The sequence below is a fragment of the Primulina eburnea genome, chromosome 10 (genome assembly GCF_022965805.1).
Source record: "Primulina eburnea isolate SZY01 chromosome 10, ASM2296580v1, whole genome shotgun sequence".
Taxonomy (NCBI): Eukaryota; Viridiplantae; Streptophyta; class Magnoliopsida; order Lamiales; family Gesneriaceae; genus Primulina; species Primulina eburnea.
In genome coordinates, this window is record NC_133110.1 from 5,026,404 (window position 1) to 5,045,592 (window position 19,189).

The window sequence follows — 19,189 nt, forward strand, 5'->3', positions numbered from 1 at the left end:
GATTCGATTCATCTGGTCATAGATAATGTATGAGAATTTGTCACACCATTAATCACATCCTCATTTTTCTTGTAAATTACCTCCACTTTTCTAGCCCAGTTTCTAGTAAAACCCGATTATTTCTTCTTGAACTCCATGGCCTGTATAACCAACTCCAATATATAGTACCCTCCTTCTCCACCACTCCACTCTTTGTGATTTGTTGGTCACTGGAAAAACACACATGGCCATCATTTATGAAAGAGGTGTAGTGTTGCAGATCGAATGTATATAAACCATTAGATGTTGTGAGACGAAGGAGAGGACCGACAAGAAGGAAGGCAAAGCAAGTAAGTGAGAGGGAAGCATTTCTTCCAATTTTCTTGGCCTGTTGCGACGGTGGCCGAGTGGAGGAGACCCCAGAGGATGAGGCAGTGCTGCCAAAAATGTAGGTAACAGTGTGGGCTAAAATGAATGATTGAGGTAAAGTTTTAGCTAAAAGGAATGAAGCGCAAAGGAATGAAAATGTAAGCGAAATGGGTAATAAACATGGTGCATTATTCTCGACGATCATCATTGATCCAAATATATGGAGTTTGCCAAACGAATGATCATTGATCCAGATATATGAAGTTCATAAATCATGCTTGATCTCAGTAAAAAAATGGAAACAATGACGATGATTATTTGATTTACGTGATGACAAACTCAATAATCGAGACACAATGTCTGGTGCCGTGGAGATATCTGGTTAAATACACGTACACTAAACATGTGTCGGATCAATGTTCAATAGGTTTTGCTCAGCAGATATCCCACGGCAAAATAATAACCCCCTCTATAAGTTGTGTTTGTTGTACCTCTTATTTAAAGATAAATAAGAATGATGTTAGAATATGCCTTGAACCGTGGGTCTCGCTTATGTTTGGTTTTTGGGCTGTCTGATTATGGGCCTAATCTGACACTTTCTAGTCTAGGGTTTTTTTGAGCAGCATAAATACTGCTTCTTCTGTAACCTAGATACACACTCTGTAATTTCTGAATACCTAAAGCAATAAAGCATCCTCTTCTCTGCCCGTGGACGTAGCTAACACATTGTTAGTGAACCACGTAATTCTGTGTGTTGATTCTTTACGTTAATCTTTCTTGCAATTTGTTACAACAAACTGGTATCAGAGCCGAATTTGAAATCTGGTGAGAAAGATGTCTGCTTTGAATGTGAGGATCGACAAATTCACGGGGAAGAACAGTTTCAGTTTATGGAATATCAAGATGCGAGCCATGTTGAAGCAACAAGGGCTGTGGGCGCCGTTGTCGAAGAAGGCATCGGATCCCGAAACAGCTGAGATGGCCACTATGGAAGAAAAGGCACATTCGACTATTATGCTATGTCTCGCAGATGATATCATCACCGAAATCGCAGAGGAGGAAACTGCATCTGGTTTGTGGTTAAAACTCGAAAGTCTGTATATGACAAAGTCCTTAACCAACAAGTTGCTTTTGAAGCAACGTCTGTTTAGTCTGCGAATGCATGAAGGTACTCAACTTAGAGATCACTTAGATCAATTGAACACAACTTTATTAGAATTGCGTAATATTGATGTGAAAGTTGAAGATGAGGATGCTGCCCTAATTCTGTTAGTCTCTTTACCATTGTCGTATGAGAATTTTGTTCAGTCTTTTATTGTTGGTAAGGATACTGTGTCTCTGGAAGAGGTTAGATCATCCCTTCATACTAGAGAACTGCGACATAAGGCGACTGGTATGGGTTTGGGTAATCATGCTACTGGGTTAGTGGCCAGTGGGAGTAAGGGTCAGGGAAATTCGGGAAAGAAGAAATTCAAGAAACCGGCTTCTAAGGGCCCTAAACACGATGATACCTGTAACTACTGTAAAGAAAAGGGACAATGGAAAAATGATTGTCCGAAGAAAAAGAAGCAGCAAGAAAAATCGGGTACTACTGCTGTTGCAGAATCTGGCACCAACTCCGAAGATGATATAGCCTTAGTTGCTGATGAACAAACACATCACAATGATGTGTGGGTTCTTGATTCAGGGGCATCTTACCATATATGTTCGCACAGAGAGTGGTTTACAACTTATGAGCAAATAGATGGGGGCAATGTTTCTATGGCCAACAGTGCTGTATGCAAGGCAGTTGGAATTGGCTCAATAAAATTACGGACACATGATGGCAAATTCTGTACATTGAACGATGTTAGGCATGTTCCACTCATGACGAAGAATCTGATATCGCTTAGTCTACTAGACAGTAAGGGATTCAATTTCAAAGGTGAAGGTGGAGCTCTATGTGTCTGCAAGGGTTCTAAAGTGATTCTGAAAGGTGTCAAGCGGGGTACTCTGTATTTTCTGCAAGGTTCAACGCTGTCAGGTGTTGCTGCTGTCGCATCATCGGAGGTTCACAAGGATGATATGACCAAACTATGGCACATGAGGCTTGGTCATATGAGTGAAAGAGGGATGTAGGTTCTGTCAAAAGGAGACCTTCTTGGTGGGCACAAGGTAAAAGATCTGGGATTCTGTGAACACTGTGTCCTCGGGAAACTACATCGCAGCAAGTTCCCTAAAGCAATTCATAGAACAAAAGGCATGCTTGATTACATCCATTCTGATTGTTGGGGTCCTTCTCGCGTCGAATCTTTAGAAGGTTACAGATATTTTGTGTCTTTTATCGACGATTTTTCAAGAATGACTTGGGTGGTTATGATGAAGCATAAAAGTGAAGCTTTCAAGAACTTCATGCAGTGGAAGGCATTAGTGGAAAATCAAACAGGGAAGAAGATCAAAAGACTGCGTACAGATAATGGTCTGGAATTCTGTTTGTCAGATTTTGATGAGTTCTGCAAGAATGAAGGTATTGCTAGGCATCATACAGTCAGAAATACACCGCAACAGAATGGTGTAGCAGAACGGATGAATCAGACACTTCTGGAGAGAGCCAGGTGCATGCTCTCTAACGCTACTTTACCTAGAAGGTTTTGGGCAGAAGCGGTTAGAACGTCATGTTTCTTGATAAATCGTGGACCTCATACCGGTATTAATCTCAAAACACCTTATGAGGTGTGGTCTGGTAAATCTGCGGATTACTCCAATTTGAGAGCATTTGGTTGTACAGTTTATTATCATGTAAGTGAAGGTAAATTAGAGCCAAGAGCTAAAAAGGGAGTATTTGTGGGCTATGGGGAAGGAGTTAAAGGATATAGAATCTGGTCACCATCAGAGAACAGAGTTATACTAAGCAGAAATGTAGTCTTTGATGAAAACTCTATGTTTAACCCCACTGTGAAGTCTACTGTTGTATCAGAAAATAGTAGTGTTGAGAAACAGGTGGAGCAGCAAGTCATTCAAGACGAGAGTCAATTTTAGCAAGAAGAAGAAAATCAACACTCATATTCAGAAACTGCACCACCAGAACCCTCACAATCATCAGTTAATCAGCACAGTTTGGCTCGTGATCGGAATGTGAGGCTGAATTTTGGAAAGCCTCCAAATAGGTATGGGTTTGAGGATATGGTGGCTTATGCACTACAAGTTGCTGAAGAGGTAGATACTAACGAGCCATCCACCTACAAGGAAGCAGTCACATGTACAGAGTCAACCAAATGGCTTAGTTCAATGGGAGACGAGATGGAGTCACTTCATAAGAATAAGACTTGGGATCTTGTCCAAAGGCCTCCAGAGAGAAAGATCATTACTTGTAAATGGGTTTTCAAGAAGAAGGAAGTGATGACACCTGCTGAGGGTATCAAATATAAGGCTCGATTAGTTGCAAGAGGGATTCATCAGAAAGAGGGAGTAGATTACAATGAGATTTTCTCGCCAGTAGTCAGACATACCTCTATCAGGGTGTTACTAGCAATGGTTGCACATCAGAATCTGGAGCTCGAACAACTCGATGTGAAGACAGCTTTCCTACATGGAGAGTTGGAAGAAGTTATATATATGACTCAGCCAGATGGTTTCCAAGTTCCTGGAAAAGAAAACTATGTTTGCAAGTTGAAGAAGTCCTTATATGGACTAAAGCAGTCTCCAAGGCAATGGTACAAGAGGTTTGATAGCTACATGATGCAGATTGATTACAGCAGAAGTTCGTACGATTGTTGTGTGTACTACAACAAGCTAAAAAATGGTTCTTACATTTATTTGGTCTTATATGTTGATGATATGTTGATAGCTGCACAGAACAAGTCTGATATTCAGAAGTTGAAGGGCCTTCTGAGTGCTGAATTCGAGATGAAAGATTTGGGTGATGCACGAAAAATTCTAGGAATGGAGATCTACAGGGATAGGAATCAGAAGAAACTTTTCTTATCACAGAAGGGTTATATTCAGAAGATATTATCCAGATTTGGTATGTCTACATCAAAACCCATAGATACTCCAAGTGCTGCAAATATTCATTTGTCTACTGCGTTTGCACCTAAATCTGCTGAAGAGAATGAGTACATGTCTCGAGTTCCCTATGCTAGTGCAGTAGGAAGCTTGATGTATGCTATGGTCTGCACTAGACCTGATCTTGCACAGGCTGTTAGTGTTGTCAGCAGATTTATGGCACAGCCTGGAAAGGAGCACTGGCAAGCTGTGAAGAGAATTTTTCGATACCTTAGAGATACATCTGATGTTGGTCTCATTTATGGAAGTGATACACAGTGTTTAGTCACAGGTTATTCAGATGCTGATTATGCAGGAGATGTTGACAGTAGAAGATCTATGACTGGTTATGTGTTCACTCTTGGTGGTTCTGTTTTTAGTTGGAAAGCTACTTTGCAACCCACAGTAACTTTGTCGACTACGGAAGCAGAGTATATAGCATTGACAGAAGCTGCAAAAGAGGGAATCTGGTTAAAAGGGCTGATTAATGATTTTGGTCTACACCATGATCAGGCTATAGTATATTGTGACAGCCTTAGTGCAATATGCTTAGCCAAGGATCAAGTTCACCATGAAAGAACTAAGCACATTGATGTCAGGTATCATTTTCTGAGAAGTGAGAAAAGAATTAAGGTGAACAAAGTGGGTACTGTTGATAATCCCGCCGATATGTTTACCAAGCCGGTTCCACATAGCAAGTTTAAACATTGTTTGGACTTGCTGAATGTTAGAAGCTGTTAGTTGCCCTTTTCAGGGCAAAAGTCTGAGGCAGAGGAGTCGTCTGGTACTGTTATGGTACATCTGATCCTATTGTTCAGAGGATTCAAGTCAAGGTGGAGATTTGTTAGAATATGCCTTGAACCGTGGGTCTCGCTTATGTTTGGTTTTTGGGCTGTCTGATTATGGGCCTAATCTGACACTTTCTAGTCTAGGGTTTTTTTGAGCAGCATAAATACTGCTTGTTCTGTAACCTAGATACACACTCTGTAATTTCTGAATACCTAAAGCAATAAAGCATCATCTTCTCTGCCCGTGGACGTAGCTAACACATTGTTAGTGAACCACGTAATTCTGTGTGTTGATTCTTTACGTTAATCTTTCTTGCAATTTGTTACAACAAATGAAAATATGTTCAAGTAATTGGCAAAAATTTGTGTGAAACGGTCTCACGGATCATATTTGTGAGACGGATCTCTTATTTGGGGTCATACATGAAAAATTATTATTTTTTCTGCTAAAAGTATTACTTTTTATTGTGAATTTGGGTATGGTTGATCCGTCTCACAGATTAGGATCCGTGAGACGGTCTCACATGAGACCCACTCCAAATAATTAATAAACTCAATTACAAATTCTTAATTAACTTACGTCTAACATATTCACAGTGAAGAGAATAACTATATAATACTTGTATAAAACATTTTAAAGTAAAAAGAATTACCAAACTATAAAAAAATTTAATGAAAAATCAAATTGTATTATATTAAAATAATGATAAAATAAAATTGATATTAAACATGCCAAATTAATTCAGAGAAAAAAATATATCTTTTGACGAAATGAGATTAATTTTGTAGTACGTCGTTCATTCCCCACATGAGTTGAAACTATATTATTAAAATGTTTATAAGGATTTCCGTTGACTCATATATATAGCAAATTTATTTAACAATTTTTATAAAGCAATTACGAGTACGGAGTTATCTCTATTTTTTGTATTGGTGGATCAAATAGTTAGGTCACAATGGGGAAAACTATATGTTATATAAGAGATTTTCATGAACTCTTACAACAGTTTGGATTAACAATTTTTTCAAAATAATGGCCGATTAATTATTACATCAATCAAACAGAATGGAAGTAATTTCCTGTCATCAGTCACCAACTTCCTTGACCTTCTGGCATTGGACAAGCGTCAACCCTCATACATGGTCTGAAGACTTTGCGGAAACATGTATTTTTTGTAAATGACCACCCGCGTCTGGTCACTGTGACCTAAGGATCGAACACCGGCCCATATTCAAGGACCATACAAACATATTACACGAAATGCACCAAAAGCAAAACAAGCCACCCCGGATAGAAATAAATTCTAATAATCTTAGATAAATCCAAAGAAAGTTTTCTTGTACGTTCATTGTCACACCCCGAGACGGAGGTTAGTTGACACCGGCGTTGCTCTCAAATATTCATTCGAAAACAACAAGCCTCAGAAGTACAGAATTTCAGAAAACCAGTCTTTTATTCATAATAATCGTTGTCTGTTACAACTCAAGGATAAATGTTTTACAGCGGAAATGTAAAACCATAAAATTACAATGTCTGACGGAATATAAAGCATAAATCAGAATTAAGAACAATGATCTTCATCACCAGCCCCAAAACTGACGTTGCTCCTCTTCTCCTATCGACTCTTCCTCGTTCTTATCTGAGATGAGTTTGGTGGGTGAGTGATATGATTGTCACTCAGTAAGCAGGGGCGGGAATAACTCCCAGTTTTCGAAATCGTTTTCAACAGAAACATAAATACAATAATATACTGAAAACTCGTATTTCATAACAGAAATCAGAATTCAGAATTTGCAGGTTTCAGAACAGAATTCAGAATTAGTAAGCACTGAACATGTTAGTGAATTTCATGGCTAAACTGATATCAGTCCCCTATATGTTCTCTCCTCTAAGGGGTGAGGCCAGAATCAGAATCAGAATTCAGAAATGTTCAGAATATATATTCCTACCATTAGTTCACTAGGGAATTTCAGTGCTTCAAAATCATATATCAGAAATCATACAGAAACTGAACTTTAAAACAGAATTATCAAACGGATTTCAAGATATTTATACATAAGCTCACTTACCGTAATTTGCTAAAAGTATTTCGGTTGAAATCTGAAGTCTGCTTGTTCTTGCTACTGGTTTCTGCTGCTCGAAAATCAGCACTCTCTTAGCTCAAATATTTCAAGTGACAACTCAAGATTTTGGTAAACCAATTCAGGTGTTTGAGGGTGATATTTATAGGCAATGTTTCTGACTGTTAGACTCTCAATTAATGGCCATAATCTGTCATTAACAGCCTTTATTCCATGTTAATGCTTCAGTTACAAGTCTAAGCTGAATCAGTAACTGTCTGCTGGAATCTTGCGCTGCTAAATTCTTCTGCTGCTGGATTCTATATGCCGGAATTCTGTCTGCTGGAATTGTGTCTGCTGGAAAAATATCATCTTCTGAATTATTGACTGCTGCTGGAATTGTTAGCTTCTACTGAAATTTTCCATTGCTACTGAATAATGCTGCTGGAAATTCGGGTTCTCACATTCATCACAAAATATTTCTAGATCGAGATTGCATGGGCTTGAGCCTTGAACATGACAACTTTTGGTTTAAAGTCAAATAAATTCAATTGTTTTGTAAAAAATTCCTCTCATGGTTTTTTTAATACAAAAATTTGTGCTTAGTTTGGTAAATATTCAATTAAAATTAAGGAAAAATATTTTATTTCTACTTACATATCACACTTTTTATGTTTGGGTATAATAATTATTCAAAATTTATTTTTGGTACAATACATAACTTTGATTTTTTTTTTTTGCTTATAGTGCTATTTCATCAGATAACTGACATGAGATGAGAAAATATCTATATGGCGACACAAAAAAATATTGACATATCTGATGTCACGTCAGTTATCAACTCAAAATAATCGTAAATTAAGAATTAGTAGGCCAAAGACCATTGTTTAATAACTCATAACCCAAACTATGATCGGTAAGTGTAGTGTCACTTATAACCAACCAAGTTTGCCATTACAACCTCAAGTATGCCACCATTCTTCTAGGAACTCATGCAAGTACCATGGCCATACGCATTAAATATTGTGCCTAATCCATAAAAAAATCTAACTATTTTTTGTCGATAAAAGTTTTCGTGTCTCGATCAAATTGAAATTTCTAATTAAGTTCTCCCTAATATATATTGATATTGGGCAGTTTTTGTCCTCTTCCAAAAATAATGACAATTTATTTATTAAAATCACCAACAAATTTTGATTTTCCAACTACCAATGGTTTGGTATAATTATGATTCTTTTAATGTGCTTTATTAGATTTTTAATAACGTGAGTGCAGACAGGGGTTTATTCCTTCCTACCCCTGCAGGCACTGCCTGCAGGAGTATATCCAAGGGCCAGAATTTTTTCTGGCCCAATTTTTATTTTTTTTAAAAAAAATTTTCCCCATGAAATTGAATCCCAGCTATTAATCCTGGGTGTGGGCACTGCCCCCACACCCAGTATCGAACTTACCGCAGACAGGCGGGCACACACGCACGCACACTTTTCTTTACATTTCAATTCATTATCGTGCTTACATTTTTGGTTCAAGAGCATCAGTTTGAGCAAAGTATAATACAGTTTAAAACATTAAGTGTAACAGATGATTTCGTACTGAACAAGGGATTTTGATCTTAATTTTGTTAATGAGATACTACAATGAGGTTTTGATCTTGATCATCCAATACAAATTACAAATTTGATATTCACTACAATTGATGATAATAATATAATAGGTCTCTTATGAGATCTCACGAATCTTTATCTGTGAGACATGTCAACTCTACTTATATTACAATAAAAATTAATACTCTTAAGCATAGTTTGGTACATGGGATAAGGGAGGGATTGATAAATAATATTCCTTATCCCTTGTTTGGTATTTTTTAAAAAAGCCCGTGATAATATCATGAGCCCTTGATAAATAATTTTTTAGAAGGATAAAATGTCCCTTCTATTAGATGTGATAATTTTAATTTAATGATAAAATACACTATAATTTATAAATGATTTTTAGAAATCTATGCTAGTAGGTAGAAATTAAAATCAAATAAATATTTTTATTTATTTTTATATATTATATAATATGATAATTATATAAATGATTTTTATAAATCTCAACAAAATTATTAGTATCACCCGATTAACCTTAAAAATTGATATTTGACTTGACTCACAAAATCAAGAGCTCAATTATCATATTACATAATATATAAAAGTAAGTAAAAATAAATAAATCATGCAAGCACTATCAACGCATGAACAGATAAAAAATATGAACTCAAGCAAAAATTTTGAAATTATAAAATTTATTATAACAAGGTTAATTTTGTCATTAAAATATAATATATAAATTTAATCACTCTTATTAAAATCATACCAAACATTAAATATAATATCCTACATTTTATTTATCCTTAACTTATCATTATATTACATATCACATGTTTATCTTATCATATGTACCAAACTATGCCTTAACATAAAAAGTAATACTCTTAGCATAGAAAGTAATATTTTTTCATGGATCACCCAAATAAGAGATATATCTCACAAAATACGATCCGTAAGATCGTCTCACATAAGTTTTTGCCATAATAATAATAATAAAATGGAAACTACGCTTAATCCCATGCGGGAGAAAAGAAAAAGGAAATAAAAAGGCCAACAGTGCTCTGGAACTCAATTCTCGAATTCATGACATTATTAATTTGCTATTTTCACGTGAAGCCTCATAAATAAACAAATAAATAAAGCCACACTGTTAAAACAGTGATACAATTAGCCTTGTAAATATATTTTTAAAAATATAATAATTATTTTTACCAAATATTATGTTTTTTTTATGGTTGACAAGTTTTCACACATTAATGAGTACTATACCAAAGCTTACATTTTTTTCATTTTGTAACTTACGCATTTTTCATTTTTAGTATCATTATCCGTTAAGTCGTAGTTCTTTTTTTCTCTCCAGCTTTAGTCTTTTTTTGGCAATGTGTGCAGCCGTGTCAAGATTTTCCAACTGCACTCCGATAAAAAAACGACTAAGAGTAGACTAAAATCATCAATCAACCGACAACCAGACTATGACCAGAAATATAATTTTCCGACTTCCATTATATTACTACTTTTTGACAGAAATATATAAGTTGTTTGGTAAATTTATTTCAAGAAGATATTGTATGTTTAAAACATGATAGGATGGGCATTCCTTTTGGTACTAAAATCAATGATATTTACATTCTAATTCTCATTATTCATATTTTATTTGTTTCAACATCACAACATATCTTCAACAGTACTTAAAAGATAGGGTACACATACATGCATTTTTCTCCTTAAGTTCCCATACCTCACAATCACACATCTCTTCGATGTCAATTCTTCATCTTTCGCCCTTATAATAATCTGAAGTCAAGTCTCCTCCAGTAATTGCATCTCCATCTGCCCGAGCTACTTTTTCAGTTGATCGAGATCCCAGAAATGGAGGGTGGTGCATTTTCATCTGAACATGGCGAAATGTTGCAGACTTTTCAGAAGAGCATCGTGCAAGTTCAGAACATATTGGATCAAAACAAGCTACTGATCAATGAGATTAGTCAGAACCAGGAGTCCAAGATTCCTGATGATCTGAGCAGGAATGCGCGTTTGATTCGAGAACTCAACGACAACGTCAGACGTGTCGTTGATCTTTACTCCCATCTCTCGAATAATTTAACGAGAACGACCGAGATTAATTCAGTTGATCAAGGAGAATCAAATGGAAGAGCAGCTGGGAATAACTTGCTTAACTCGGAAACAGACATGAAAGATTATTTGGAGAAAGTAAAAGCTCGAGGCTTTTTATAATCTTCTGGATTATTTATAATTTCTTCGCAATTATGGAAAAGGGTTGTGGGAAATGCTGAATATTTCCACTGCTTAATTATTCACGTGAAATAAAAAAATAAGATTCTGAAATCTTTCCTTTCTATTTTCTACCTAGTGTGTGTTCAAGAATTCGATGTCCCATTGCCCGCATGGACTTAGCTCAGTTGGTCAGCAGCAGTAAATCTTGGAGCAATGACCAGGGATCGAGTCTCGCAAGCGGCAGTGTGGGAGTTAAATTCCCTCCAATGAGGGGGAGCTCCTTGTGCGCGGCGTAGCATAAGGTCTAGCTGCTGCTGGTTGGTTGAGTCACCATGATTTACCTCCTCTCACATTCCTGTCGAGCCGGGGGGTGAGGGGCGCTTAAAGTGAGCGATTTCACCTTTGGAGCAAGAATTCGATGTCCCATTGCTTAGATTTTGATGAAAGGAAGCTTTAAATGCTTTTTCTGTTTGTCAAAATCAACGGCTGATTTCAAAAATGTATCTTTGCAGATTTTCATGATCTCTTTCCCCTTATATAATTCCTCTCCTCCTCCTTTTCTTCTTCTTCTTCTTCTTCTACTTTTGAGTAGTCAAGAAGCAAAGCAATCAGTTCCAATATGTACTGAACAGTGAACTCCACCAACCTAACAAGGGCCCCATTTTAAGCAAGTTATTCGACTTATTCACTGTGTTCTTATCCCTTCCTCTTATCTCTACTTGTGTGATCTTTTCTGGTTTTTACTTTCAAGTACATTTGTAAATTAGAATTTCATGCAGAACAGTTTGTGAGATAGATAAATCCTACCGATATTCACAATAAAAAGTAATAATTTTTCATGGATGACCCAAATAAGATATCTGTATCACAAAATACGACCCGTTAGACCGTATCACACACGTTTTTATCTTGTAGTAGTTTGTAAATTACTAGTGAGATATGTGGTGAGAATAATAAATACCCTACCATAAAATATCAGCAACCGATTATATGAATATAGCTTGTTATACATATCTAACTTCTTTTTATTCTCTTTCTCCGAATAAGCTTTTTCCTAGAGTGGTTCCTATATTAATTGTCTGATCGTGCTCCACACACTTGTTCCTAAATCTCACTCTCTTTGATTGAACAAGTGACTTTGTCGGTAGGACCTAAACCTTTGATCCACATTAATGACATCGAGTTGGGGGCAGTGCCTTTATGCATTAATTTTTCAATAATTCATTTTAGCCCTCTTCATTCCAAATATGGAACCTCCTCCCTATTTTTTTTTATTAGTAGCCATTATATTTTGATGTGCATTGAGTAAATCCCTGAATTAACACAATATCTATCAAATCACGTTGGACAAGCACTATGTGATAAATTCACCCGAGAAAAATCACATTGGACAAATATTGTGTGACAAACTCGCCCGATAAAATATTGGTAAAGAGAATCAAACTGATAATTATTGATCAAAATTTCATTTACTCCGTCAATTCAAACATCTTTTAATTGCTCTATAAGTATTTTTGAATTGACAGTTGATTTCATCCTACATGTAGAGGCACTACCCACATGATAAAATCAAGGACCCAAATTTAGTCACATATACATGGGGTCCACTAATTTTTTTAAAATCACATATGTGTGTGAATCTTGTCCATCCAAATCATGTGGAGACAATATCCCTTATGTAGCATCGACTTAACCTGAATTGACGTTCCTAAAATACATCACTTTCAAAATCATGATGTCATTATTGATTTTACAAAGTATCGCGTGTCGTCCACCTACTGGGTTTATTTGAAATTCCCTACTACTCTCACTTCCCAATACTTTACACTTTCATATTTATAGTATACATTCAACTACACAATCAGAATACATATGTATATATAAAGTCACATTGTCATATTAAAATTTCGAAAATATGTATATGATTTTAATCATTTTTCATCAAGTTTTTAATCATTTTAACTTGGTATCACTTTTTAAAATTATTTAATATACTATATTATTTTACCACCCTCAACACGATATTTCAAAATTGAAAAATAATTTCCTAATACCAAAATATATACACAAAATACTTTCCAAAACTATTTTACTATAACATCAATCCTCTTTTTCGGCCAGAATTCGTGACTAGTTTATTGTCCCTCTTAAGTCTCAATGGATTTGCCTTTTTACCATCATTATTTTATATATGAATCTTTAATTTTTATTAGAAATAATACTGAAATGATATTGTTTAATATAAAAGTACTTTGCAATTGAAGAATTGTATGTTTCACATGTAAATATTGCGTGCGATGTTGTAACATCTAACACAAGATATAACAGAATAATTCAACACACATTTTACGTAAATAAATCAAGACACGAAAAATTATGTAGTGGGAACATGCTTGTGCGGAGTGTATCCAAAATATATATTACCAAAATAATCAAACAACTATGGATGCAAAATCTATGAAGCCAAAATATTGTTCAACGAACAACTCTCAAACAACACTTCAATTAGGTGGTGGTGTTTAAGTTTCTTCAAAACTGGAAACATAGCAATACGCCTCGACTCGAGCACTTGATTTCTTTAGATTCCATGCTCCCTCTCACTTGCGACGTTTCTCACTCTTAATTTTGCAGCCTCTATTCTTTTTTATACAAGATCTCTTTGACATAAATATTATTCCTTAAATAGATATCTACAAAATATGGAAACAAGAGTTTTATTAGGAAATATTTTTTGTTAAAAAAATCTAGACTTTTAACATAGGATAGGATAACTAAGGGATATATAGTATAAGGATAAATTAAGGATAAATATAATGATAAGATAATATGTTGAATGTTTGGTATGATTTTAACATGAGTGATTAAATTTATATATTGTATTGTGATGACAAAATTAACCCTACTATAAAAACTTATATTTCATTCTTATCAAGATCTTGTAATTGCATGTCTCAATTCTTAAATTATGCTATATAATATATAATACACACACACACATGTATATGCGTGTGTGTGTATATTTTTGTGTATATATATGTATCTATATATTTGTATATATGTATGTATTTAATAAACATTTAAAATTAACAGAAATGATTTAAAATATTTAAACAAAGAGAAACCAAACAAGAAAGCCAAATTAAAACCATCACATATTAAAAAAAATAAAACCAAAGTGAAGTATATATGCGTGTGTGTGTATTTTTGTGTGTGTATATATGTATCTATATATTTGTATATATATATGTACTTAATAAACATTTAAAATTAACTGAAATGATTTAAAATATTTAAACAAAGAGATGTCAAACAAGAAAGCCAAATTATGGGTTGTTGCCGATGGAAAATTTGGGGGCTAATAATGTCATTTCATATTATTTATTCTTTTATCATGGAGATATCACTAACCTTTGGTGGGATGTCTTCTCCATGATGGACCACCATTATCACGGGCCAATTTAATTTTTGTGGGCTTTTAAAAAGTGAACCAAACATAGGTTGAATAGTGATAAATTATTAATCACTTAGTTATCAAACACACCAAACTATACCTAATATATATCTTATCACTAATAACATTAGTTTAGAAAATCAAAACTCTATGTTTGTATGCACAATATTATTAAAAAAAATATAATCGAAGGATAAATTATGTTTAGCATGTCACACATTTTTCTTTTCAAATACTATATAAAAATATTATAAATATAACTGTATGATGGTCTAACGGATCGAAAACGTTTGGGTATAAATTTAAAGGAGCCGAGATAGTTATATATCTCATTTCACCTGGATTTTACATTTATCAGGGCCCAAATCCAGATATTGTGGAGGCTTGGGCTAAAGCCCCTAAAGTTTTACAATTTTTAATGGACCCTTTGTCATGGCCCAACTACTAACAACCCACTGACAATTGAAGCCCATTTTGATCGCACCAATTTCAACCGTCGGATAATTTCTCCAATCATTTATAATCTGCCGTTTAAACAACGCGAAAACCCTAAATTCCTGACGTACGCAGCTTCACTAAAGAGCAGATCTTGATCGTTCTCTGCAAACTCGAAAATGGCTACTCAGATGAGCAAAAAGCGAAAGGTTTGCGTTCGATCCAGTCTCTAATATTTGCGTAGTTTATGTCTTATTGTGTGATAATTGAATTGGGTACAGTTTGTGGCTGATGGAGTGTTCTTTGCGGAGCTCAACGAGGTGTTGATGCGTGAGCTGGCCGAGGATGGATATTCTGGGGTAGAGGTCAGAGTTACTCCCATGAGGACGGAGATTATCATCCGTGCAACACGCACGCAAAATGTTCTTGGTGATTATTTATGTATAATCATGGTTTATTTTATGTTGTGCAGTGTGCACGTTTAAGATTTGAAAAAGTTCCTTGTTTGACAATTCCTCTTTGAAGAATTTGATTGTCTTTTCCTTATTTATCATACGGTCGATTTGATTTGTGTTTATGGGAAGTTAATTGGAATTTTTTGCTGTTCACGCGATAGGCGAGAAGGGGAGGAGGATTAGGGAGCTCACCTCTGTAGTACAGAAGAGGTTCAAGTTTCCAGAGAACAGCGTTGAGCTGTATGCTGAGAAGGTGAACAACAGGGGGCTATGTGCCATTGCGCAGGCCGAGTCCCTTCGGTATAAGCTCCTTGGTGGCCTTGCTGTCAGGCGGTATGAATGAATATGTCATTCTCGACAAGTCTTTTCCTATAAAAAAAATAGTCAACATGCCTGTATTTTATCGTTCTTTGTATTTTTAGTTATTTCTTTGTGAATCTTATGTGCATTTTTTTCAGTAAATCTGATTGATGCTTTCGAAAGCTATGAGCTTTAGTAAGCTATTATCATCTTCCTTAACTTGCCAAGATACTATTTGATGATGGATGATCTTATTGAGTAACTGCTAAGTTTAAGGATTTTACTCTAATGACTTTCCACTGTTAATATTCTCTACAGCCACGTTCTGTTTGTTCGGATTTATATTTCTTTTTTGAAGATTGGTTAGCACATTAAATGATACAGATGAGACATCAAATGATGGTTCTCTATCCCTTCAAGTCTATCATTTACGGATTGAAAGATTTTATATTTCTGTAATCAACCATTTTACAATTCTAAATGCTTCTCTGATATCCATAAAACAAAGTGGCGCACCAATTAAGTTGATTACATGTTTGTAGATAAAAAAAATTCACGAGTTTTAAGTGATTTTTGAAGTTAGCAATTAAGTTTATCTTGTATGATTTGCGAGCTCTGCAATTTTATCTTTCTTTCAGTTCCCAAAATTATATATTTGAACCTTTTAAATTTCTGAAATATATTCTTGTGGAGACTAGGGAAGGGGTCATTATTTGAAAGTTAGTTCCTGTTCATTTCTTTTCTATGTTTGATAGTGTGTCTGGAAAGTCATACAGTTCATGTTTACATTCATCAGGGCGTGCTATGGTGTTTTAAGATTTGTTATGGAGAGTGGAGCCAAGGGTTGTGAGGTATACTAATGTACTGTCTTAATTCTTCAGACTTTGTTGCTTGGTATTTGTTACATTTATGAGATTGGTGTCATGGGTCTCAGGTAATTGTTAGTGGAAAATTGAGGGCTCAACGTGCTAAATCCATGAAGTTCAAAGATGGCTACATGATTTCATCTGGTCAGCCAGTCAAAGAATACATTGACTCTGCTGTGAGACATGTTCTGCTTAGACAGGTATGAGTCGGTTCTTCTTTTGATGATGCTTTTAGAGTAGAATTATCGCGATTATGTTTGGTTCCATTATCTTGAAGTCTTTTTCTGAATTTAATAAAAATTTTGGACTTCTGATTGCTCAGGGTGTACTCGGTATCAAGGTTAAAATCATGCTCGACTGGGATCCGAAAGGAAAGCAAGGTCCTATGACTCCTCTACCTGACCTTGTCACAATTCATCCTCCGAAGGAAGAAGAAGTTTTCAGGCCAGCCACAGTTCAAACAACCGAAGTCGAAGTTTGAACCTTTTAGTGGTTTTTCTCAACTTTTCTTGAGCGCAGCAGCCGTCCTTGGACAGATGAAAACCGCTGAGACTTGTGTTGAACTGTTTTCATGTTACAATACTAAAGTTTTGTTTTCCATCGAGTAATTTTCTTGTCAGCATTTGATTTGAGCTATTGTTCTCATTTGGCATGCTTGCATTGGTTATTAGATCACTGAGGATATATTTGCATTTTAAGGTTCTTTAAATATTTAGTTTTGAAGCTACAAAAATAAGTAAAATTTTCGAATTTTTCATGGAGCTTGAATTTTATTGATGAGATTCCAAATAAAAAAAATGAGTTATTCCCTTTGTCATCATGAAGCATTAAATTGACCTGTATTGAACAAAGGATTGTCATAACTTGTATAATTTCTGAATATATTTGTAACATATTATTAATAACTATAGTTTTGTGAGAGCGTTCAAAACCGATTGAGGTTTGATGATATGGACCATAGATCAAAATTTTAATTAAAATCACTCAAAAGCATGATGAACTTTTCAAAATGCAAGAAAATTTGGATTAGAAGATCAGACGATATGGGAAATTGTGGCTGAGAAATAGATAACGTTATCCACCAATACCAAGTGGCGAGGTGCCATGTCGGAAAATTACAAGATACCCTCATCCTCTGATCTCCTATGCAAATAACATTCAAATCCATAACATATTGAATCACATAGATAAACAAGACTTCCCCTAGTAAATCAACTGCAAGAAAATAAAATAAAAAATGGCCACCACCGCCACTTCCACCTTGTCGATGGCGGTGCCACTCACTGGTGCCACCCTAAAGAGGCAGCCGCCAAGTGCCGATGGGTTCTTGAAGCCATTGCCGTTGAAGCTATCATCAAATGGCGCAACGGTGTCGAAGCGAGTTGGGAAATTTGAATTGAATGCTTCATGGAAGGAGAAGGTGGCAACCGGATTCACAGCAGGTGCTTTGACTGCTTCGATGGTCGTACCCGACGTGGCGGAGGCGGCTAGCGGCGTTTCGCCGTCACTGAAGAACTTCTTGCTGAGCATTGTGGCTGGTGGTGTTGTCCTATTTGCCATAGTTGGGGCGGTGGTTGGTGTATCCAACTTTGATCCTGTCAAGCGGAGCTGAGAAGCGATATTTGTAGTACGTTGTTATTTTTCTAATGTGTGTGGACGTAATGTGCTACTTTTGGTGAATAGAGTGATTAATTATCCGGTTTTCTTAGAATTGGTTCCACCTTTAAACATGCCCGTCAACAAAAATATATTTGAAATTCATGAATTTGAATTCAATCAATCCAAATACAATCTTAAAGAATGTACAGCGTCCCTAAAGGTGAAGTATCTTCCTGACCAAATCGAGAAGACCTGCACCTGAAATTTTTGGAGATTTTATGTTACATCTTTATACAGATCTTCTGTCAACCTCAATTCATCACTTCATTCGCCATTTTCTGGGTTGTCGGATTCCAGGCCTGTGTTCATTCCATTAATGTTCCAACAGATTGTACAATCCTCTAAAGAAGCTTGGTAAACTGTGAGTTTCTGATACTTTCAAGCAATCCCATATCATGCATTTTAAAACAATTGATGTGATTGTGCTCGTGTCCACTGTCACAGGCAGAATTTTCATACAATCGTTTATTTAACAGTGAAATTTAACTAATAATATTTGCGAGAGCAATTCATCTATCACCTTCCCCCGTGAGTTTCTTTATTGAGCTACATAGTGATTGACACCACTGGACGACTGACATAACGAGGCTATAATCGAATTCATCGTACCATTTCTCCAATATTTTCCGTCATCCTTTCATTTTTTGGTTCGAATAATAATAAAAAAAAAATGGCGCAACCAACCGACGAAAGAAGAGAGAACTTACCGCATAAAAAATTGATGATATTTAACTTTTCTTGATTCAAGTCTTTTTAGTATATAGAGTTTATATTTAATGCAATTGAAGCTTAAAGATAAATATATTCAACTAATAAGCATGGAGCTTATTCAACCCTGGAACTGCTACAACAAGTCATTTAGAAAATTGCATAAAAACGATGGCCAAAAGCAAAAACATGAACTTGTTGTACACACTACGTGTACTGATAAACCTGTAGGTTAAGTTTCAAACCTATAGCTCCACTAATTAAGAGC

At 35.5% G+C, this 19,189-nt stretch overlaps 3 protein-coding genes across 3 annotated transcripts; all 3 read left to right on the top strand.

Moving 5' to 3' along the window:
- The first annotated feature begins 10,681 nt into the window (after positions 1-10,681).
- Positions 10,682-11,047, top strand: LOC140803720 (protein ELF4-LIKE 3-like). Its single transcript, XM_073159611.1, has one exon. The coding sequence runs from the start codon at positions 10,682-10,684 to the stop codon at positions 11,045-11,047; it is 366 nt and encodes a 121-aa protein (XP_073015712.1).
- A 3,940-nt stretch (positions 11,048-14,987) lies between these two features.
- On the top strand, positions 14,988-17,302 carry LOC140842711 (small ribosomal subunit protein uS3x). Its single transcript, XM_073210804.1, has 6 exons — positions 14,988-15,142; positions 15,215-15,362; positions 15,550-15,721; positions 16,485-16,539; positions 16,623-16,754; positions 16,877-17,302. Exons 1-6 carry the CDS (start codon positions 15,113-15,115, stop codon positions 17,033-17,035), a joined length of 696 nt encoding a protein of 231 aa, XP_073066905.1. The 5' UTR covers positions 14,988-15,112; the 3' UTR covers positions 17,036-17,302.
- Positions 17,303-17,791: 489 nt separating this feature from the next.
- Positions 17,792-18,166, top strand: LOC140803721 (uncharacterized). The gene has a single exon (XM_073159612.1). The coding sequence runs from the start codon at positions 17,792-17,794 to the stop codon at positions 18,164-18,166; it is 375 nt and encodes a 124-aa protein (XP_073015713.1).
- Positions 18,167-19,189: the final 1,023 nt, after the last annotated feature.

What these genes read in the sequence shown, in the direction of transcription:
- LOC140803721 (XM_073159612.1), top strand. Translation starts at nt 17,792, where the DNA reads ATGGCCACCACCGCCACTTCCACCTTGTCGATGGCGGTGCCACTCACT.
- LOC140842711 (XM_073210804.1), top strand. Translation starts at nt 15,113, where the DNA reads ATGGCTACTCAGATGAGCAAAAAGCGAAAG. An exon ending in AGATGAGCAAAAAGCGAAAG is followed by an intron (nt 15,143 to 15,214) that starts GTTTGCGTTCGA and finishes AATTGGGTACAG; the next exon opens with TTTGTGGCTGATGGAGTGTT. An exon ending in GACATGTTCTGCTTAGACAG is followed by an intron (nt 16,755 to 16,876) that starts GTATGAGTCGGT and finishes CTGATTGCTCAG; the next exon opens with GGTGTACTCGGTATCAAGGT.
- LOC140803720 (XM_073159611.1), top strand. Translation starts at nt 10,682, where the DNA reads ATGGAGGGTGGTGCATTTTCATCTGAACATGGCGAAATGTTGCAGACT.